Source organism: Cucurbitaria berberidis, assembly GCF_010015615.1.
Source record: "Cucurbitaria berberidis CBS 394.84 unplaced genomic scaffold K460scaffold_3, whole genome shotgun sequence".
NCBI classification, from domain to species: domain Eukaryota; kingdom Fungi; phylum Ascomycota; class Dothideomycetes; order Pleosporales; family Cucurbitariaceae; genus Cucurbitaria; species Cucurbitaria berberidis.
Window position 1 is genome coordinate 4,995,301 of NW_024468937.1, and position 22,971 is coordinate 5,018,271.

The 22,971-nt window shown below is 33.8% G+C and overlaps 7 protein-coding genes across 7 annotated transcripts; 4 read left to right on the plus strand and 3 right to left on the minus strand.

Moving 5' to 3' along the window:
- Nucleotides 1-161: 161 nt before the first annotated feature.
- On the plus strand, nucleotides 162-867 carry K460DRAFT_258647 (ankyrin; the record flags this gene model as incomplete). Its single annotated transcript, XM_040927441.1, has 2 exons — nucleotides 162-364; nucleotides 414-867. Coding segments are annotated over 2 exons (657 nt in total), but the record flags the coding sequence as incomplete, so codon positions are not given.
- A 2,234-nt stretch (nucleotides 868-3,101) lies between these two features.
- On the plus strand, nucleotides 3,102-4,515 carry K460DRAFT_431364 (alpha/beta-hydrolase; the record flags this gene model as incomplete). Its single annotated transcript, XM_040938341.1, has 2 exons — nucleotides 3,102-3,399; nucleotides 3,434-4,515. The coding sequence occupies 2 exons, from the start codon at nucleotides 3,102-3,104 to the stop codon at nucleotides 4,435-4,437; spliced, it is 1,302 nt and encodes a 433-aa protein (XP_040788908.1). The 3' UTR covers nucleotides 4,438-4,515.
- Nucleotides 4,516-4,939: 424 nt separating this feature from the next.
- On the minus strand, nucleotides 4,940-5,888 carry K460DRAFT_417448 (glutathione S-transferase; the record flags this gene model as incomplete). Its single annotated transcript, XM_040937883.1, has 2 exons — nucleotides 5,628-5,888; nucleotides 4,940-5,479 (listed from the first exon to the last, which is right to left on the minus strand). The coding sequence occupies exons 1-2, from the start codon at nucleotides 5,811-5,813 to the stop codon at nucleotides 4,940-4,942; spliced, it is 726 nt and encodes a 241-aa protein (XP_040788909.1). The 5' UTR covers nucleotides 5,814-5,888.
- Nucleotides 5,889-6,303: 415 nt separating this feature from the next.
- K460DRAFT_377581 (uncharacterized protein) lies at nucleotides 6,304-7,648 on the plus strand (the record flags this gene model as incomplete). The annotated part of the gene is made up of 3 exons (XM_040934985.1): nucleotides 6,304-6,347; nucleotides 6,436-6,870; nucleotides 6,952-7,648. 3 exons carry the CDS (start codon nucleotides 6,304-6,306, stop codon nucleotides 7,646-7,648), a joined length of 1,176 nt encoding a protein of 391 aa, XP_040788910.1.
- Nucleotides 7,649-8,021: 373 nt separating this feature from the next.
- On the plus strand, nucleotides 8,022-8,926 carry K460DRAFT_367147 (uncharacterized protein). Its single transcript, XM_040933515.1, has one exon. It carries the CDS (start codon nucleotides 8,056-8,058, stop codon nucleotides 8,740-8,742), a length of 687 nt encoding a protein of 228 aa, XP_040788911.1. The 5' UTR covers nucleotides 8,022-8,055; the 3' UTR covers nucleotides 8,743-8,926.
- A 210-nt stretch (nucleotides 8,927-9,136) lies between these two features.
- K460DRAFT_123514 (uncharacterized protein) lies at nucleotides 9,137-11,107 on the minus strand. The gene is made up of 2 exons (XM_040926636.1): nucleotides 11,093-11,107; nucleotides 9,137-10,750 (listed from the first exon to the last, which is right to left on the minus strand). Exon 2 carries the CDS (start codon nucleotides 10,632-10,634, stop codon nucleotides 9,360-9,362), a length of 1,275 nt encoding a protein of 424 aa, XP_040788912.1. The 5' UTR covers nucleotides 10,635-10,750; nucleotides 11,093-11,107; the 3' UTR covers nucleotides 9,137-9,359.
- Nucleotides 11,108-11,324: 217 nt separating this feature from the next.
- K460DRAFT_406558 (uncharacterized protein) lies at nucleotides 11,325-11,807 on the minus strand (the record flags this gene model as incomplete). Its single annotated transcript, XM_040936971.1, has 1 exon — nucleotides 11,325-11,807. One exon carries the CDS (start codon nucleotides 11,805-11,807, stop codon nucleotides 11,325-11,327), a length of 483 nt encoding a protein of 160 aa, XP_040788913.1.
- Nucleotides 11,808-22,971: the final 11,164 nt, after the last annotated feature.

The following is a 22,971-nucleotide window of genomic DNA, read 5'->3' on the forward strand; positions in this document are numbered from 1 at the left end:
GCAACACCGTTGTCTCCACCCCCTTCGCTATCATCACCACATCCATAGCCACTACTCTAAAAACTACTGCCATGAACCTCCCCCCGGATCTCCAGGACATACTCGATGCCAATAATACCGATGCGCTTGAGGCCCTGCTATCCGGAGGCTCGAGTATCAGCCAAAAAGAGCTCGATGAGTGTCTCACCTCAGTGATGCCGGAAGGGAGCTTAGGCATGATCAAGATATTGGTTCGACATGGGTCTAAGCTCACGATATTCTCTTTCTTCAAAGCTATCAGAAGAGAAGAGCCGGCTGTGTTTCAACTGCTTATCGATCATGGCTGGAACATTGATTCCACCGAATTTGAAGTCACTGCTGTACAGTGAGTGTGATCTATAGAGTCATGGTGAATTCTACTGAAACATGGACAGCGCCGCACTTCGCCATGACAAGTTACTTCGTTGGCTTCTCGAACATGGTGCAAACCCCAACATCATGTCAACACGGAGCCGTGGTTCATGTGCAGAACGCCGCACACCACTAGTAGCAGCGGCACGTATGTCTGATGCGACGCCGCTCGAGATTCTTCTTTCGTATGGTACCAAACTGGACCCCATGGTTATTTTCAGTGCCATTTGGGTGAGGCGATACGAAAACGGCGTCGCGACTATGGCTGCCCTTCTTGCTCATGGGGTAGACGTCAACTATATGTCAGAGAGATTGGGTACGCCGCTGTTGTACGCTGTTCATAGGCTCAGGAAAGAAAAGGTCAGCTTCCTTATGGCAAACGGCGCAGATCCAACTATTCCCTGCCCGGCATCCGGGCTTACAGCAATAGAATTCGCAAAGAAACGGGGACTCGTGGAGATATTGGACATTTTAGAGGGTGTACGAGTTGATGATGTTCCTTGAGACAAATTGCTTCTCCCACGTGTTTTCGGGACTAGAAACTTGATTTCTCTTATGACTCAGTGTGGGCATGGTAGTTTATAGTCTCTCGTCATCTTTTAAAACCAAATACATGGTAATCTTTGTGTTCAAGACAATTTTCCCTATCGGTTCATGGCATACATAGTTTCTATGCGTCCTATTTGCTGTTGAATATAAGCGGTGAGTCCAACACTTTAGTATAATCTTCACAAACTTCCAGTAAACTTACATTTGTTCCTTGACGCGTATCTTGCTTAACGATATAACCCCCAAACTGTTAGATCTCGACCTGCATTTTCACTTATGCTAAAGTTTAATATAGAGTTTGAATTATACAAGCTAGGTTAGCATGTCGTTTGTTTATATTGCTGCATTTGCAGGGCTTGTAGAGAAGGTGGCGTACCGACGACAGTCTAAGTGGACTCGGATTATGGAAACTTTCAAATTTCGCGCCAGTTACGTTGGTTCTTACCTGTGAGATATTTCATGGATTTCAACTCGAGACAAAGTACTAATTCACTTCTATTTGTAGGCCTTGTTGCAGCGATTGTGTGTGTCTCCTTACATATCTGTTGTCGGTTCGCTAAGTTGAGCGAGGGTTAAGAAAGTGACTTAGCCAAGAACAAGCCGGATTTTATCATTCTAGAGGGCGCATTACATTAACAGAATTTAATTGCCCGACAGTATTCCATTCTGGTCTAGGTTTCGAGCGCCGATGGGCAGATGCGAATTTCCACTGAAAACGAAATCTGGGCCAGAAGAGATAAAAGTAGCGTAAGACCCAAGCACACCGGAACATATACTTCTTGGGTCTATGTAGATTTAGATAAGAGCTAAGAAGGTCGGACACCAGTAACAGGTTTTGCGGCCATAGTTGCGAGGAGCGAATTGTCGTGTTGCAAATCAGTGAAGACAGGCCTTCCTGCAAGTCATTGTCTGTAATTTCGGATCAATCTCCGTATGTCTTCCGACGACACAAGAATCCTAGTGTCTCAAAGACCAATCAAGTGCATGATGCCCTCGACAACTGTCAAGGAACACCCATCTACAGAGAGGTATATGTATACCGTTATGAGCGAGAGAGGGAGCTAGGAAGGTTGTCCAGAGGTGGCTGAGTGGTCATAATGAGCACGGCCTTGCCTAAGTGCGGGGTTAAATTTCCGCTTCCTCGACTTTCACACGGACCGAGCCCCAATTTCCCCCGTCATTTCCACTAGCTACCTCAACGCTTTCTCAGAGTCAGGCCACTCCAACTGGATTGTAGATGGCCCATGTTAGGCGACCTGTTTCGTGAAACGAGGCTTACCTCTGAGCCGTTGTGCGCTATGACTACACCTATGGCAGGTCCACAACGTTTGGGAACTGTAATGCGATATATATGTGGCTTGGAATCACTAAGATATCCAAAAGATACGAGAGCACTGACAGTCCTGAGGAGATCAGAATGCACGCCACATGGTTCCCTGACCGCCTATTTTGAGGACCAAGGGAGCAGCTAAAGTGACAAGAGATTGAACTGCGCTAGAGCTAACTACACTGTAAGTTCCTTTTCTGAATACAGCTGCTTTAGCACACTATATTACTCTTAGTGAGCCTAGCCGAGTGAATAGGAGAAGCAAAGATATGAACACTTGAACTAATGGTCGCAGTTTTCAACACCTCAGATTTCGAAAAAGAGCTCTTCAGTCTAGGTAGGAACATGCATGGTCGAGGAAAGACACAGAAGAGGTAGCTAAGACACTGTCATAGTGCACGGTTGACACATGTATGTTTTTAGTCCAAGACTCATGGTCTGATTCATAGGAACCCCATGAGCTGCGGTGTATGACAGAGATGACTGCAGTTCTTGAGTTTAGCACCCCAATGAGTCTTCATTCAGTGACTCTTCGTCAGCTATAAAATGCAATGTGTTGTGGTAGACCTTTTCTATACACTACTACCTACACCAAAAACGATTCAGGAACGCATATACCAGCTTTCATACACAACCATTCATCATACAAAAGAACGTCTAGAGCAAAAACGAGACAAGCACCGGACAACAGGACGACATGACACGCAACAAACAGTTACAAGAATTAGCCGACCAAGTCTGGGAGTTAGAAGCAGCCCTCCAGGTCACCCTTAAGGGTGGTGCCGGTGATGCAAAGTGGAAATGGCCTGCAGAAGCTCAAGTCCTTGTGAAGCAGATGCGGAAACTGGGGGAAGATAATAGCAATTTTGTACGAGAAAAGCTCGACCCGCTACTCACATGGCCGGATAAGGATTCGTCAAATCCGAAGGGTTTCTACGAAGATAAACCACCCTTCGACCGCACAGTTGAGTGGTTTGGAAAGGTCATGGGCTTTGATAAATATCAGACTCCATACACTTTCACCGACTCTTGGGACAAAGTGGAAATAATGGCTACATTTCTTGTCCCCAAAGACCTACAACCCGGCGATAACTGTCCAATTATGTGGTACTTTCATGGGGGAGGGTTTGTGAGTACTATTCAATGAGAACAAATACCCAAATTGAGCTGACACAAGAAAGTGTACTGGTGCTGGCGACCATGTTCCGTGGTACTCAAAGGCTAGCCTCGAACATGCCAAAAGACACAAGGCAATCGTCATTGCTCCAGATTATCCCCTTGGACCGGAAGCGCATTACAAGACCATCGCCGACTCAGTTCGTGACTTCTTAAGATTCTATAAAGAAGACGGGTGTTTCGAAGCAGGAGAGGATCACTGGACGCAGTGGCTAGCCAAAGCGATCGACAAGGAAGATGTCACGATTAACAGAGAGAAAGTCTTCATCGAGGGCGAGAGCGCTGGTGCGCACGCAGCCGTGACTGCTATGTTTCTCAATGCCGACAAAGGGGATGGGGCTAAGCTAAATATCAACGCCGCACTACTGCGATACCCCATGATTGCGCATTATGAAAGGTCTTTCCCAAGCAGGTCAAAGACTCTTAGCTATATGGGCCATAATGTTTTCGAAGCAGATGCGATTCATCAAGCGTCAGCGATAGTAGCCGAAATCGAAGTCCTCCAAAAACTGGGGCTTGTTCCAACTCGTGCTAGAGGTTACGCTCCAGAATATATGGCACCCGCCTTCCTATTATCGACCACTGGCTTCTGGAAGTATTTGTTCCAGCGCCGGCACCAATGTTCGTCAGGGCTTCCTTCCGATGAGCGTGACTATATGGACTGCCTGGAACGTGCGGAAAAGTGTTCCACGACAGTAGAGAGCAGGCATCTTCCGCCTATCGTCATGTATCACGGTCACGATGATCTCAATTGTCCATACCATAATACGGAGAAGTTCAAACAACTTCTCATGAAGTACTACCCTGAACAATATGTGGAAAATGAAACAGTTTTTCTTGAACCAGTGACCTTTCTCAATGAAAAGGCTGGACTCGAGGGGAATTACTCCCCGGAAGTAGGACATGGGTTTGACTATGCACTACGCGGAGATCGTGAGCCTTTCCTGAAACGAGCTTATGAGAGGGTTGATAGGTTTTGGCCTGAATGCAAATAGCGTGTCGGTACACTGCTTTGTTTCTTGGTGGGAGGATGCAGATCTTTGAATGATTTGAGTGCGTACTCATACTTCCACTTTTGACTATAAACTTCAATCGTCTTTTGTGATGCTCCCCTATCGAAGAACTCCACATTTCCAACGAGTGGGACCTCTTGCTCCATTCTGCATTGAAGCTGACTTAGACATGAAGCGTTAAGTTATCAGATTGCAGCAACTGGATATAATCAGCCTTGGAGATCTGTTGAAGATGACACAATGGAGCATCACTTTAACGATTCTAGATCTCCTATTGCTGCATAAAAACGATATCACGGCTACGAGGGAACAAGAATGCTCTAATAATGCTGTTGTGTTGAAAGCATCACCATAGAGCCCGCAGACGTTAACTTTGGGGCCATGATACTTTGATCTAAAAATGCCATCACGTTCGTCTTAGTAATCAAAAGCGAGTCTTCTCTTTAGTTATTTAGTAGACTAACTATTACATTAGCTTTCTATTCTATCTACTGGCAGAAACCGCCATCTCCTTGTCAGCTACTAAGATCTTCTGTATGGCTGGCCGATTCACGCAGCGGTCCCACCAAGCACTCACAGCTCCACGGCTGACGATGATATCTCCGTACCCGCATGCGAAAAGTCTTTGGATCAGCGGAATGTAGTAGATATCCACGAGGGTGAAGCTGCTTCCCGCCATGTAGTCTTTGTGTTGTAAGAGACATTCTGCGACATCGAAAAACGACTCGACCGACCGCATTGCATCTGTAACAAGAGTCTCGTCGGGAGGCAGTCCCATGAATCTTTTCGCAAATTTCTCGAATGCGATTCTACCGGCAGGCTCTGCAAAGTAGAGCATCTCTGCGCACTGCGCTTGGTCGAACAGCGATGCAGCTTCGACATCAGAGTCAGGTGGTAGAAGTGGAAAGGCGTACTTCGTTGCAAGGTATTTGCAGATTGCGCGACTCTCGTAGAGAGTGAACCCTTCTGCGGAAGTCATTACGGGTATTTTACCCCATGGGTGACGTTCTTTGTGTTCTTTGGACTGGTGCAACGGCATTAGCTCCCATGAGTTCGAATGTTGCAGGTGGAAAAAAGTCTTCGAGGGTGTAAAACATTTTGAGGCTCGATACGATATACAATCTGCGCACGCAAGAAGGCGCATCGTATTTTAAGAGAGACAAGCCACTCACCTTTTGCTCCCCTTTTTGAAGGTTGAGAAGCACGAGTTTGTAATCCGTAAAGCCACCTTCGGCGAGAGTGAGGCGAACACGATCGGTGTTGGTCGAACCGTGAGAACCATACAGAGTAAAAGCTTGCATTTTCGAGCTGCTCAGTAGTTTCGACACGGCTCCATGGTTGTAAGTAAGCTTCGACATTGTGTGATACTTTTTTCGAGAGAGATTGGATCATCCCCCTCGGTTTATAAGCTGAAGACATCTCGCTGAGAGCAGGGGTTAGCGGTACTGCAGAAAAAGATTTCAAACGCGCCTACGCCCTGGAGGTACCTTGAGCGGAGCTAGCAATATCTACAGTTCAATACTTATCGAGGCATTTGGAACTCGGCGCATGCAGGATGAGGGATGAGGGTCTTCCAAACAGCGGTATGGTTGGTTGGGTCGCTTTTGCTACCTAATCGAGCTAGCGCCGACGGCTGCTCCTCGGGCTACCTCTTTGTCAGCATGCGACACAAATCAAGTCCAAGCAACCTACCCTCCTCATGGTCCCGGTGAGGAATCATACTGCATCATTTGATTCGTCTGCTCGGATCTCTTGCTTGTTACAATTGTTCCTCTCGTATGAAAGGTGATGCGCGACAAGCTTCCCCCCGCCGAACGATGGCCGGATGCGCCGTCCTCCGTAAACAACATGAGACGTAAAACCAAGGTGAAAACTGGTTGTGCAACCTGCAGGTCAGTCATAGCGGACAGATGCCATCACCGGTCTACATCCCAATATTTTGAATTTAAACGAGGAGTGAGTGTACTCATTCAGCAATAGAACCAGAAAGGTCAAATGCGACGAGAAAAAGCCGTTTTGCCAAAGATGTGTCAACACCGGTCGTACTTGCGACGGCTACGAGTCCCCATTTAGATTTTTCACCAGTCAACCCATCAAAAACGCCCATGCTGGCGGCATCAAGTCAGACATTGGTTTACAACGCATCTGGTCCACCTTCATTGAAATCGCCCCTCGGGACATCAATCTTCTCAATCGTTACTTCTCAACCAAAACCCTATTCGATGTGAATCTGGGCTGTGACGAAGAAGCCAGGCAAGTCCTACAAGCCAGCCAGACTGACCCGCCTATACAACACGCAGTCCTGTCTCTAAGAGCTCTCCGAGAAGATCTCGAGACATCCGGAGACGATCCAGCGTCTATCGCGCAGCAGACTCCAAGCTATCACTACGGCCTTCAGCAATACTCTATGGCTTTGTGAGGTCTTGCGTTTACCTTGTCATCCTTGGGCTCCAACGCGTTGAAGCCGGCATTACTTTGCTGTCAGATATTGATCAGCATTGAGCAAGTGCGAAAGAATTATGCTGCTATGGTCCAGCATATCATTAAAGGACTCAGGATAATGCACGAGTATCGAGCAAGGCCGGGCTTTACTTCCGCAAACAAGTTGGTGCCAGCGCACTGTGAACAATTACCCTTCCTGGATGTTTTCGTCATTAAACTATTTGCTGCACCATGTAAATTTGCGGATCCTCCAGCAGCCGATAGAAGCGAGACAACATCGTCGTCTGCGTGTTTGTTTTCGACTCATCAACAGCTTGTTGAATCTTGCAATCTTCGCACGATTGCACCCGACATGCGAACAGAGCTTACACGGATTGCTACGTCGACACTTGAGTTCCTTGACAAAGTGTCGCAAGTCAAATCGATAGGCGTCGCTCTTCGGCTACTATCCGAGAGAGCAGCTCTGCTAGACTCCTTACATTCTTGGCTCATTGATCTTGAACTTGTTCAGACGGAGATCGGGCATCCTGGCCCAGAGCCTGTGTCAGTGTCCTTTTTGCGCTTCTTCCATCACATACTGAAAATCATTCTCTTGGACGCGCTAGACTCTTCGTCAAATGTTCATGCTGAGCTGCGGCCTGAGAACGACCAGTTGCAGTGCGTAGCCAACGAAATATGTGAAAGAGTCAGGTCTTATAGAACCTGCACTGGGACTATTAATGGCCGAGGGGAGCACTCCACAGTGTGCTAAGATTTATTGGCAAAGTGGCGTAACCTGTTCTAGCCACGCACATGAGTCTTGACTTTTTCAGAATTGGGAATCTGCGAACTCCATTTCTAGCAAGCTAAGCGAGACAAGGGCAGTGGCAGTATCGAATGCGGCCTAATGCAGTGCAGGTTAGAAAGAGAAGAAAAACGAGTCGGCTAGTGTGCGTTGGTAGGATCGTATGCAACTTCCGATTCCAGTATACTGACCGAATCAGCCAATCAGTGGCTGACTCTAGCTCTGAACCAACCCCCCTTGTCGACTATATAGTTGTCTACCCTGGAGGGATGGTCAACTTTATAAATAGGCCCACAACCCCCTTACCTGCTGTAACGAAGCCTCTTAGTCTCCCCAAGCAGACGAGTACTCACCAACACTTCTCGTCGAAAGCCATGCATTTCCTCCTCCTCGGCGCTAGCGGACGGACCGGCCAGCACGTCGTGACCGAATTACTCTCCAAGGGTCACACAGCGGCAGCACTCGTGCGTACCACTGGTAGCCTCATCCCTCGCCCTGGTCTCACCATCGTCATTGGCTCGCCGCTATCGAAATCCGACATAAGCAGCGCTCTCCTCGCAGCGCTTCCACTATCACCTTCTGCAACGATCATCACGCTGAACACAGTCCGCAAGTCCGACAGCCCTTTCGCGGCTCGGGTCTCACCTCCCCGCTTCCTGGCCGACTCGTGCGCCAATATTTGCGAGGTTCTGGAGCATGCCGGCTTCAATCGCGTTGTAGTGATGTCGACGGCAGGTGTCGGGGATTCATGGAGTAACCTACCGTGGTTGAGCAAAGTATTCTTGAGCTGTACCAACGTCAAGTACGCGCTCGAGGATCACGGCCTGGTAGACAAGGACATTCGGCTAACGAAGCTGGATTGGACTCTTGGGAGGGCTGTGAGGCTGCGATTCGACGATCAGAAGCCCACCGATACGAAAACGGACGTGAGAACGCTGGGCAGTAAGGGTGATGGAATGAGCATGACTGACAGCGTGAGTGTTGCTAGTGTGGCCAGATTCCTAGTCCAGGTTGCAGTCGAAGGACTCTTCGTCCAAAGCGCAGTGGTTGTCGCCGGTTAAGGCGGCTAAGGAGTTCGTGGACTTTGTCGATATTGATCAATCATTGAGGACTTCCTGAACAACTTTATTTAGACTATACTGTGTATCGGTGAGTGATTGAATCGGTTCTAGATTAACTTTCATGACTCTAGAGTGTGATCTTCGTAGCGGAATTTTAACATGAGACGGGGATATAAGTACGGACCTACAATATTACGGTTACCAATGAATCACCTGCTTTCATCTTGCACACTACGAAGCCAGACTTGCGTACATGTTCCCGATTAGCGAAGTACTCGAAGACATTTAGACTATTATGCATGGCCATATTGCTGTGCCACCCCTCGCAAACATCTGATCACGCAATGTAGAATGAACAGAAAGATAGTGATCAGATGCGTTCACTGATTTTTTCACCTCAATCAGTGGGAATCAATCAGGAACAGTCCTGAAGCGTAGGCGCTTTTGTGGCATTTATTTTTGTTGATCATTAACAAACCTTCTTCTACGCCCCTCCAACTTCAGCGACGCTCTAATTGTGACATACAAACCCACCGAGTTCAATTTGACTACAATAATAGCAACGCCACAACAGTAAGCGAGCGGAAAGAATACAGGTCATGTAAGACCAAAAGCAGCTAGTCAAAGCTGGAGCTATGCGGGGCGCTCTCATTCCCTTCTGCCATCTCCTCTTTAATCCTCTGCTCCTCCTCTTCTCTTCGTTGCTCAAGCACAGGAACCACAACCTTCATTGCCACCATATTGTTCATTCTCTTACGAATCGAGTCGTTGAATATCAAGAACAGACGTTTTGTGTTGGCCGCAAACTCGTCCGCTGTGCTTTCTCCCGTCCACAGACTCTCCATGTGAAACAGGTATTCGGTCCAATTCTCCAGACCAAGCGCTTGTCGTACACCTTCTAATTCCTTGGGAATAGGGTACTCGTATCGTGGCTGAGGATTGCGGGTCTGCTTTGCTGAAGGATCAACCAGGGCGGCTAGAGCTAGTTCCATGCTAGCAGCATGCGCCCCGATTGAAGCAAGAGGAGAATCGGTTTCATCGTCTTCGTCCAACACCACTCTCCGGTTCCTTGGCCTCCTACTCAATACCGGTGTCGTACTGTTGCTGAGTGGTGTATCCTGGCGCTTGATCTGTGTCGTCTTTGTAGGCTTCGGTGTTTTATATCTGGAGGTTGATGTATCTGGTTTTGGGAAGGGAGGATCTTGCTTCAACGCGTCTGCCTGCTCGCCGGGTCGTTTCCGGGCAGCTTTTGGATCTACTGCGTGGGGCTGAGGCTGGCTATTCTTTGGACGGTTGTTTAGGGAGGAACGTTTCGCTTGACCTGGTGTTTTCCGTGCAGCATTATTGGATGGAAGGCGACTGTGCTCGTTTTCTGGGTGCGCCAGAGACGTATGTGTGAGAGTACCTCCCCTGGTTTGGGTTACGCCGAATAAGTCGCTATCTTTCGCTGTCTTTGCATCTGATCGCGCTTTATGGACTAGATCGTTGTCATTGATGGTGTTGTTAGCGATATCGAGTCTTCCACTTCGTCGTGGCGGCATGGTCGGATAATGGTTTGAGTACGGATACACGGGCCCTAGGTATGGCGTGAAGCCCGGATAATTTCCAGGATACAACGAAGAATAGGTTGGCAGGTCTGGTAAGAAGAGGTGGCTGCTAGCTGCACCTGCTCTAGTCGCCTCTGCCGGATTGACAGGCAGCATGTTTGGAGCAGGTCCGATAAATGGATGCTGCGGCAACCGCATTGCTGCATTTGGCGGTTGACGTTGCCGCTGGGAATCATGCTCTTGCGACATGATGTGCAGGCGTTGATCTGCGAGTTGAAGGCGAGGTTGCGCGACGGAAGAGGAAGAGGGAGTAGAGGGAGAATTAGAGCTGTCAAGCTTGCTCATAGTTCTCTGCAAATTGTGAGAGCGGCGTTTGCAATGATTACTAGCACTCGGAATCAGCCGGTAGTGACCCGGGAGTTGAGTCTAATACGTGAAAATGGTGGAAGAGTGAGTGATGCCTGCCTCGTTAGTGGCCAGTTCAGCGTACACTCTCGTGATTGACCCTAGCAAGCTACGTCATGCAACTTCTATAAATTCCAATAGCCTTTCACTCGTTTGAAAGGATACGTGGAGATCCCGATATCTTCTCTACTCTTCATGTCCTGACTGACAGTAAATTAGAATGCTAGGATGCTTTTTAACACATCAGCACCTGAAAATGACTTCACTTTAAAGCTAGTTGCCATAGGCAGCACGAGATTAAGAGATGGTGTATGAAACATACATTCTTCGGTGGCTACAGTAGAAAGGCCTGGTGCTTATACAAAGCGAGTTTGAAAAAGACACTGAACTCAGCTTACCTTCAGCACAAACGTCGAAACTCCCCTAATGCTATGAAAAGGTGCGGCAGCACCTACGCCGTCCCTGTTGTTACAACAGGTCCTTATCTTCTGCAACATAGGTAGATTCCCGGTCGCACATGAAGCATCTAGACAAACAAATGGTGTCTACAATCTTGTGGTACGCAGCCCCAGTTGGCACCAGATGTCTAATACAGCAGTTCTGGCGACTTCGCTTGAGGAGCACCCTTGCCTACTTCGTCGCTCGTCCGGCCAGCTTATCATCGTGGGGCCGCGTGTTATCCGTTTTATTGGGACGAGGGCCTGGAGCACTCCTAGCCCCCGAACCAAACGGGTCGCGCAACATCTCAGCAGGGTCAGTTTGATCCGGGGTGAGGTCCATCGGTGCGCTTTGTGATGTACCGGGCACAGTCTGGTCGCCGTGTGGTTGACTATGTCTAGAGGTAGAGGGCGCGTATAACGTTGGATCATAAGGATGATATCGACCCGGTTGGGGAGGACGAGGAGGTGCCATACCACCTAACGGTCGACGAGAAGGCGGTGAGTTACCCGCAACACGCAAATGTTCGCGAAGATTTCTCGTACGTCCAAAGGTAGTGCCATGGGCTCGGGGAGGATCTGAAGTACGGTTCTGACCCAGAGCAGCATTTCGAGTGATGGGCGCCGCAGAAGCTACACTATAACCGCTTGGAGCCTGTGCAGTAGCAGGAGGCATGTTTTGTTGGTTTGGATTCCCAACACGTGATTTATCATGTGCCCGACACGCTAGTCCGCATACAGACTAGCTTACTCTAGTTTTATTCTTTTTTATATATAAATATAGCTTTCTTTTATACATAAAATATTATTAATATAATTATTTTTTTTTAATTTTATAAATTATAATGTACTTCTATAACAAATAGTTAGTTAGGACAAGTAGTTAGTCTTTACTAAGCTTTTACTAAAACCTACTATTACTTATAGTATATTGCAACTATAGTATATTGTACTATAACTAATAATATATAGTATTAATTTATAATATTTTTTATATTATTTTTATATATGCGCATATTGTGCTTTATTTTATTATAGTATTTATAGTACTTTTAAAAAAACTTACCTGCTTTAGTACGCGCTTTTTTTTTTATTTTTTTTTTATTATTACGCGCTTTAAACTTCTTTAAAATTATTAATTAAAAATTATTTTTTACTATAAAGATTTTTTTTTTTTATATTTGCTTTTTTTTGTGCAATTTATATTATATAGTAGTTTTATTAGCAGCTTAAAGCTTAAAATTTTGTTTTTATATTAATACTATTAAATATGCTATTATTTTTGCACTTTTAGTAAATTTTGCAAAAGTATTTACTATTAAAGTAAAAAAGCTATTTAAGTACTTCTAAATTTTTTTTTTTAAAAATATTAATTATAACTTAAATTTTAAAGTATTATTAGGTATTTTTAACTCCTAAGCACTATTTTTAATAGTAAGTAATAGTAAAGTATATAACTAAATATTAAGTTTTAATATTATAGCTTTTAAGTTAAATAGTACTAAGCTAGCACTTTAAAAACTTTTTAAAATATTACTTTTTATAATAGTAATATTAAAAGTAGTTTTAAAATATAGTAAAAATTTAATTTTAGTAATATAATTAATATAGTTGCGCATTAAAATTTTAGCTTAGCGCTTATATACTTTTTTTAAAAAAGCAAAATAGCTTATATTAAGTAGCTATAATAAGTGCAATAAATGCAAAAGTATATAAAAAGTAATAATACTATTTTTTTTATAATACTAGTAAAATTTAACTAAATTATAGCTTTTATAATTATTTATAATTAAAAAATAATGCGCGCTAATAGTACGCTTTTTTATATATTTATTAAAGTACTTTATTTACTTAAAGCTATACTTATTAGTTGTTTAGCTATTTATAAAAATAGTAATAGCTTAATTTTAAAATAGGCTATTTTTTTTATACTAGGCAGAGAAGTAGTGCTTGCCTATAAAAATAATAAAAAGTAAAATTATTTAATTAGCTGCGCTAATACTTTAAATTATTATTATTTACTTTTAATTACTTTACTATATTATTATTGCTTATTTTTAATAGTTAAAGCTTGTAATAATAGCTTTAGTTAATATTATACTTATTATAAAGCTTGTTTTATTAAAGTTATAAGTATTTTTATTTATAATATTATACTTTACTTTTATATTCTGCACTAGCTAAAACTAGTTTTATATAGCGTTAAGATTTTTATAAAAAGTTTTTTTATAATTATATTTTTAATTAAATTTTACTTTAAGCTTAGGCTAGCATTTAATAAATATATTAGCCTATTTTAAACTAACTAAGTTTTAGTAATGCTTAATAAGTAAAAAATTAATTATATTTTTAATTTTAGTAAGTTTAGGCAGGTATCTTCTTGCAGCAAAGTTAAGTATATAATTAATAATTATTTTTTTTTCTACTATAATAAGTTTTATTAAATTAAATATATAATTGCGTTAAAAAGTAGTTCTAGCAAATTATTTTCTAAGTATTAATTTAAACATATTATAGTATTTTATAGCGCAATAAATTAAAAAATTTGCATTTTATTTAATAGCTTAAATTATATTTTATATTTAATATTCTTTTTAAGCTAGTAATGTATTATTATATTAATTTATTATAATATACTATAGGCAATAGTAGGTTTTAGTAGGGGCTTGGCAGAGACTAACTACTCGTCCTAACTAACTATTTGTTATAGAAGTACGTTAAGCTTTTTTGCGCACTTGCGCGCAGTTTAGCTATAATAAATTATATTTTTTTTATACTACTATTGCGCGACTATATTAGTTACTTTTTAATTATAAAATTAATTTTAAAACTATAGTATTTATATTAACTTATTTAAATTACTTAATTACTATATTGCTTAAAAACTACTGCGTTTATTTAATTTACTAAAATACTACTATATTAAGTATAGTATAATATTAAATATATTTTTATTTATAATTAATACTAAATAGGCGCTTAGTAAAAATTTTATTAAATTAATTAATTTTAATAATTTTTATAAATAAGAGCGCGTTTTTAAAAAAGTTACTACTTAATAAAATTTACTTAATTACTATAATAGCTCTGTAGTTTAGCACTTTAAGCTTATTAAATTTATTTTTTTATATACTAAAATTGTATTTAAAGCTATAATACTACTTTTTAAAAATTAATATTTTTTTTTTAGTATTATTACTTTGCCTAGCAATAATAATAATGCTGCTTAATTTAAATATAAAGCTAAGCTTAAAATTTATAAACTTAAGTTTTAATTTTATAATAAATATTATAAAAAATTACTTACTACTTTTTATTTTCTTAAAAATGCTGTAGAAAACTATATTTAAAATAAATTTAATAATAAATAAAAAAAAAAGCCTTATATAGCTTAGGCTAATATTACTAAAATATACTAAATTTTAAATTTAGTTATTATTTATTATATTAAAGTAAAGCTAGACGCTTTTATACTTATAAATTTTTCTACTATCTGCCTGCTTTTTGCTAAGTTTAAGTACTATTATATATTAACAGCTACAGCGAGGGCAAAGAGGCCCTCTAAGGTTAGTTACAAAAAATTAAGCTGCAAAAATTTGGATTTTTACCTAGGTAAGTAACCAAATTTGGCAAAAAATACAGCTTTTATTGTTGGAAACTGCAGGATTCGACCTCAGTTCTACGGAAATAATTCGGATATAACTAGGTTATAACTCGGGTTTAACTCGGGTTTAAAACTTAGTAATTCAGATTTAATTGGACAATTATTAAACTTGGCTATATAGTTAACTGAATTATTAAGGTTTTTAGAGCCGTAGAAGCTTTTCCTTAATAGGCTACAATATTTGAATTTAACTACAATTGTATAGCTGCAATAGCAGCTTAAGCCTCTATTTTTTTTTTTAAAAAGTACTATTATAAAAATATTAATATTGCTAAAAGCTTTTTTATTTACACTATTTTAATTTACAAAATTAATAAAAAATTTTTTTTATAATAGTACTGTACTTTTATTAAAATTTAAAACTTTTTTTACTTTAAAAAAAAAGTTATTATTTAAAAAACTTAAGTAAACTACTAAAATTTTATTACTAAGTATACTAATAACTATAAAAATGCTTAAAATACTACTAAAAATAAATTTAATAATACTACTACTAATACTTATACTAATAGCAATAGCAAGAGCAACGGCAATAGAAAAAGCAAAAATAATAATAATAATAAAAATAATAACTATAATATAAGCAACAGCTTTATATACAGTTACTATAACTATACTAGTTATACTATTAAAACTTATTAACGTACTTCTATAACAAGTAGTTAGTTAGGACAAGTAGTTAGTCTCTGCCAAGCCTCTACTAAAACCTACTATTATTTATAGTATATTGTAATAGATTAATATAATAATACGTTACTAGCTTAAAAAAAATATTAAATATAAAATATAATTTAGGCTATTAAATAAAATGCAAATTTTTTAATTTATTATACTACAAAATACTATAACATATTTAAATTAATACTTAAAAAATAACTTATTAGAACTACTTTTTAACGCAACTACACACTTAATTTAATAAAGCTTACTATAGTAAAAAAAAAAAAAATTATTAATTATATACTTAACTTTACTATAAGAAGATACCCGCCTAAGCTTACTAAAATTAAAAATATAGCTAATTTTTTACTTATTAAGCATTACTAAAATTTAGTTAGTTTAAAGTAGGCTAACGCGTTTGTTAAACACTAGCCTAAATTTAAAATAAAATTTAATTAAAAGTATAATTATAAATTTTTTTTTTATAAAAATCCTAATGCTATATAAAACTAGTTCTAGCTAGTGCAGAATATAAAAACAAAATATAGTATTATAAATAAAAATACTTATAACTTTAATAAAACAGGCTTTATAATAAGTATAATATTAACTAGAGCTATTATTATAAGCTTTAATTATTAAAGACAGGCAACAATAGTATAGCAGAATAATTAAAAATAAATAATAATAATTTAAAATATTAGCGCAGCTAGTTAAGCAATTTTACTTTTTATTATTTTTATAAGCAAGTACTACTTTTCTGCCTAGTATAAAAAAAATAGCCTACTTTAAAATTAAGCTATTACTATTTTTATAAATAGCTAAATAACTAATAAGTATAGCTTTAAGTAAATAAAGCACTTTAATAAGTATATAAAAAAGCGTACTATTAGCACGCATTATTTTTTAATTATAAACAGCTATAAAAGCTATAACTTAGTTAAGTTTTACTAGTACTATAAAAAAAAAATATTATTACTTTTTATATGCTTCTATATTTGTTGCACTTACTATAACTACTTAATATAAACTATTTTACCTTTTTAAAAAAGGCATATAAGTGCTAAGCTAAAATCCTAATGCGTAACTATATTAATTATATTATTAAAATTAAGTTTTTACTATGCTTTAAAGCCGCTTTTAACGCTATTATTATAAAAAGCAATATTTTAAAAAACTTTTAAAGTACTAGCTTAGTACTACTTAACCTAAAAGCTATAATATTAAAGCTTAATATCTAGTTATATACTTTACTATTACTTACTATTAAAAATAGTGCCTAGGAATTAAGAATACTTAGTAATACTTTAAAATTTAAGTTATAATTAATATTTTTAAAAAAAAAAATTTAAAAGTACTTAAATAGTTTTTCTACTTTAATAGTAAATACTTTTATAAAATTTACTAAAAATGCAAAAATAATAGCGCATTTAATAGTATTAATGCAAAAATAAAATTTTAAGCTTTAAGCTGCTAATAAAACTACTATATAATATAAATTGCACAAAAAAAAGCAAGTACAAAAAAAAAAACTTTTATAATAAAAAATAGTTTTTAACTAATAATTTTAAAGGAGTTTAGGGCGCGTAGTAATAAAATAAAAATAAAAAAAAAAGCGCGCGCTAAAGTAGGTAAGCCTTTTTAAAAGCGCTATAAATGCTATAATAAAATAAAGCACAATACGCGCACATATAAAAATAATATAAAAAATATTATAAATTAATACTATATACTATTAATTATAGTACAATATACTATAGTTGCGATATACTATAGGCAATAGTAAGTTTTAGTAGGGGCTTAGTAGAGACTAACTACTTATCCTAACTAACTACTTGTTATAAAAGTACGTTATTATATTAGTAAGCCTAATACTTTTAAGTATACTAAATATAGTAAATTTAAATATATTAAAGCTACTTATTATAAAAAGTAATAAAATATTAAAAATACTAAAAATACTAAAAGTGCAAGTAAAAATTATAATTTTAATTTTATTATTATTAATAATTTTTATCTTAAGCGCATAATTGCAATAGCAATTAATAATTTTAATTTTAATTTTTTTTATATTTTAAATTTTAAATATATATATTTTACTTTTAACTACTCTTTTATATTTAATATATAATAGAATTATAAATATAAGCTAGAGACAAGTGCAAAAAAGGCTATTATAAATAGTAATAGCTAAAGTATATAAAATTTAAATAAAATTAATAAATTATTTATATAAACTGTATATGTAGTTTTAATACTACTAACTTTTTTTAATTATTAAATTTGTAATAGTAGTGCTTTTTATTATATTACTAATAATTTTTTTTTTTTTTTTTAAACTTAAGCTTTATAGAAAAACTATTAAAAAATGCAAATAAAGATTCTAATTTAATATTATTAGTATAAATAATATTAAGTTTGTTATTACTAATATAAATAGTAAATTTATTATTTTTAAACTATATAATATATAATATACTTTTTAGGTATGCTGCAACCTACTGTCTTTATTGCTTTTTATATAATTAAACTTTATTATTGTAATTACAGGCACTGCTATAAAAATATATAAAAAAAATACTAAAGTAGAATTTATATACACTTTACTTTATTTTTAAATAAATATTTATATATTTTAATTTTAATGCTTACCTGCGCTTTTTATTGCTGCTACTACTATTAATTTTAATAACTTAGTTTAGTTAAAATATTATTATTTTAGTTATTTAAGTTTTAATAGTATGCAGATACTACTTAAAATAAGCAAAAAATTTAAAATTATAAATGCATAAATTAAAGCTAAAATTAAAAATATTTATTTTATTTGCTATACTACTTGCGCACTTTATAAAAATTTTTGCAATTTAGCCTACTATTACTATAAAAAATTTAGGCAATTTATTATTATAAATATATAAAAACTATATTCTATCTTAGGCTTAAAAAGCAAAAAGTATGCACTATTTTTTATTAATAATACTACTTAATTTACTTAAATTATTCTATTTATTACTAAAAATAAAATTGCAAAGCTTTTTACTACATTTATTACTTATATATTTATAAAATATAGCAAATTTATTATTTGCATACAATATAATAATAAATTTTTATAATACTTTATTTAAGCTTTTTGCAATAATAAAAGTATTATTATTAAATTTAGCGCCTTATATGCCTACTACATAATTAGCGCAATTAAATACTTTTATTAGACTATACACAAACGCTCTTTAGTTATAATTAAAAATTTTATACTTTTTTTTAATATAACTAAATTTATTATTAATTGTACTAAAGAAATACTGCGCAGTGCTATATTACTAGAAAATTTCTAAATATATACTATTTAAAAAACTATTAATAAAAAAAACTAAACTTTTATAAAAATATTGCTAAATAAAAAATTTTTTTATAAAGCTTTTTATAGCAAAAAACCTAATTTTAGTAAAAATAATATATAAAAAATATAAATTTATATTACTACACTTTTTAAACTCTGCGTTACTATTAGCTAATAAAAGCTTTATTTTTTATAAAAATATATTATATATTTTTTATGCGCAAATAGTAAAAATATTTATTAAGTCTAGTACTTTAATATTAAATAAGTTAGGCGCATTTCTATAGCTTGCATTAATAATACAACTAATATAAATAATACTTATTTTTATAATTAGTATATTAATAATTATGTATTATAAAAACTTATTTAAGTACTAAATGCAGCACTTAACTTAAATAGCAATAATAATAATAATAGTAATAATAATACTATATCTGCTTTTAATAGCTATTTCTTTGCACTATCTACTTTTATAAATAAATTTTTTAATAATAAAAATTTTATAAAATAAGTATAAAAAGCAATGTATATATAAAATTTTATATATATTACTTAAACTAACTATTGCTACTAGCAATACTAAAATTATTTTCTAAAAAAACTAAACTTGTTACTAGTATATGTACTAGCACTATTAATATAATTTAAAAAAATAGCATGCTAACAATATTTAAATATACTATTTTTTATTTCTGCTATTATTTTACTTTACTTTTATACGCTTAATTACTAATAAGCAACTTAATTTTAAGTAAAAAAAAAGTAGCTATTAAGTATAAATTTATATTTTAAATTTATTTAAATTATAAAACTTTGTTTTTTAAATAAATAAATAGATTTTTTTTAAATTTTAAGAATATATACTTCTAAGAATTATTCTATAGACTAACTACTTTATAATATTATATTTAACTTATAACTAATTATATAATATTTTAATAGTATTATGTAGTTATTAAATGTACTTATGCAGATATATATAACTATTAATTTTATTAATAAAAATAATAGCACTTTTTTAAACAAAAATATAATTATTAATTTTACTAATAAAAGCGACAAAAACAGTTTGTCTAGCTTTTCTAATAATAGCAATAATATTTTGTTTAAAAATATTATTTCTAACTTATAGCCTTAGCTTAGTAATAATAATACTGCTAAAGTTAGCTATAAGCTACTTATTAATTTTATGCTTTAAAAAATATTCCTAAAATTATAATAATTTTTAAATAAAAACAATTATAGCTTAATAATTAATAATAGTAATAAAAAATTTAATTTGTTTAAACTTCTTAAGATTAACAAGCTTACTAATAATATCTGCACTTGCTATTTCTTAAAATAATATAAATATTTAATTTTAGGCAATAATATAAAATGCAACTATTGTATTATAAACTATACTAAGTATACTTTATTTATAATAAAAAAATAGCAGCATATTTGCAATTGCTGCAAATAATATAAAAAAATTATAAAAGCTTTAATATACACAAAATTTCTATGCAACTACTATACTATAATTAATAAATATTTAAACTATGCACTAGTACAAATATATATGCAGTAAATACTACTTAAAAAATAATAATATACTATATATTAAAATTATAAAAAGTAATCTTATAACCCCTATTAAATACTTAAGCTATTATAATATAATAGTTAATATTTATACAATATATATGTTGTAAATAGTAATATATGCATAGCTTTTGCTAATAAAAATAATAATTTTTATAATAACTATATAGGCATAAGATATAAGTATAATTAAGCTATTTTATATTTATATTATATAAATAATAGCTTTCTATGTAAATGCTATAGTAATAATAATATTATATAAATAGCCTACTACCCTAATAAAAAACTTAATTATTTTAAACTTAGTATTTGTATAGTCTGCAAGTCTACTAAATAAAGCTATATAAAAAATTATTTATGCACATAGTATATAATAATAAAATATTTATATATATATAAATATAGACAGATGTATGTAATAAAAACAAAAAATAATATTTTTACTATTAAAAAAAAAGCTGCATATACGGTTTACAAAAAGCCTAATAGTTATAATTATAGTTATATAATATTTATTATTATTTATAATCTAAAATATAAAGGATATAGACTTAAATCTTAAGTATTTATAAAAAACAGTCAACTTATAAAACTTTGCAATATTAATAATACTAATATATTTAATAAAAATATACTTAATAAAAATTTTTTTTAAATTAATTAGTTTGCTTTTTTTGCATACAACTTTAAGTAAGTTTTAAATATAATTAACGTATTACACAGGCGAATTAGTCGCCTAGTTGAGTTAGTTACAATGCTAAAACCCTACTAAAATTAGTAGTTTTCTACTATTAAACGCAATGCTTTAATATAATAATATACAATTTTTTTAAAAAAAAAACTAAATATAGCTTGCAATTTAAGTTTTAAAATGTAATATAAATTTTTTTTAATAAAAGGCTACGCAGATCTACAGCGTTTCTTAAATAATACTTAATAATTAACTAAAAAGAAAGCTTTTATAACATAATACTAGGCCTAACAAAATAAAGCTTTTTTTAATAAAAAAAGAAGTAATTGCCTAGTATATATTCTACTTTAAAAACTAAAGATTTCTACTCTAACTAGCTACTATAAACAATATAGCTAATACTTTGCTAGCTAAATATAGGCAACTACTTATTAGCAGGAACTAGGCTAGCACGTTTATTAAATAATATCTATAGCTTAGTACTAAAACTTTTTAAAAGTATAATTACTAAAAAATTTTATATAAAAATTCTAAGCTTATACAAGGCTAGTTCTAACTTATAAAAAATATAAAAGCTAAGCATAGTATTTAGGACAAAAATATATATAATTTTAATAAAACAGGCTTTATAATAAGCTAAATATTATATAAAATTATTATTTTAAGTGCTAATTATTAAGGACAGCCAAAAATAGTACAGCAGAGTAATTAAAAATAAATAATAGTAATTTAAAGCATTAATATAATAAAATAGGCTATTTTACTTTTTATTATTTTTGCAGGTAAGAACTACTTTTTAGCCTAGTACAAAAAAAATAGCCTGCTTTATAATTAAATTATTATAATTTTTAAGAATAGCTAAATAATAAATAAGCTTACTTTTAAGTAGTTAAAGCACTTTAATAAGTATACTAAAAGGAAAGTTATTAGTACTTATTATCTACTTATTATTAATAGTTATAAAAGCTATATATTAGTTTAATTCTAGCAGTACTACAAAGAATAAAAAATTATTACTTTTTATATACTTTTGCATTTGTTGCACTTGCTATAGCTATTTAATATAAGTTGTTTTATGCTTTTAAAAAAAGTATATAAGTACTAAGCTAAAAAGCTAATGCGCAACAGCATTAACTATATTACTAAAATTAAATTTTTACTATGCTTTAAACTAGCTTTTAATGCTACTATTATAAAGAGCAATATTTTAGGTAGCTTTAAAAGCACTAGTCTAGTTTTTTTTAATTTTAAAGCTGTAATATTAAAGCTTAATATTTAGTTATATATTTTATTACTACTTACTATTAAAAACAGTTTCTAAAAGTTAAAAACACTAAGCAATACTTTAGAATTTAAATTTTAATTAACACTAGTTAAAATAAGAATTTAAAAGCATTTAAATAGTTCTTCTACTTTAATAGTTAAAGCTTTTAAAAAAATTTTAAAAAGTGCAGCTATAGTCGCGCATAAGCTTATATTAGTGTAAAAAAAAATTATTAAGTTTTAAGCAGCTAATAAAGCTGCTATATAATAAAAATTGCATAAAAAGAAGCAAGTACAAAAAAAAGAAACTTTTATAGTAAAAAATAGTTTTTAATTAATAATTTTAAAAGAGTTTAGAGCGCGTAGTAATAAAAAAAAATAAAAAAGTAAATATATACTAAAGCAGGTAAGCCCTTTTAAAGGCGCTATAAATGCTATAGTAAAGTTAGGCATAACACATAAATATACAAGTAAAAAGTAAAAATAATTTTTAAATAAATTAGCTTATTATAATTTACTACTATAATTTTTTACAGTGCTGTACTATTGTGCATAGTACTAATTTTAGTAAAGTTTTAGCATTATAATTAACTTAACTAGGCAACTAACTCGCCTGTGTAATATATTAT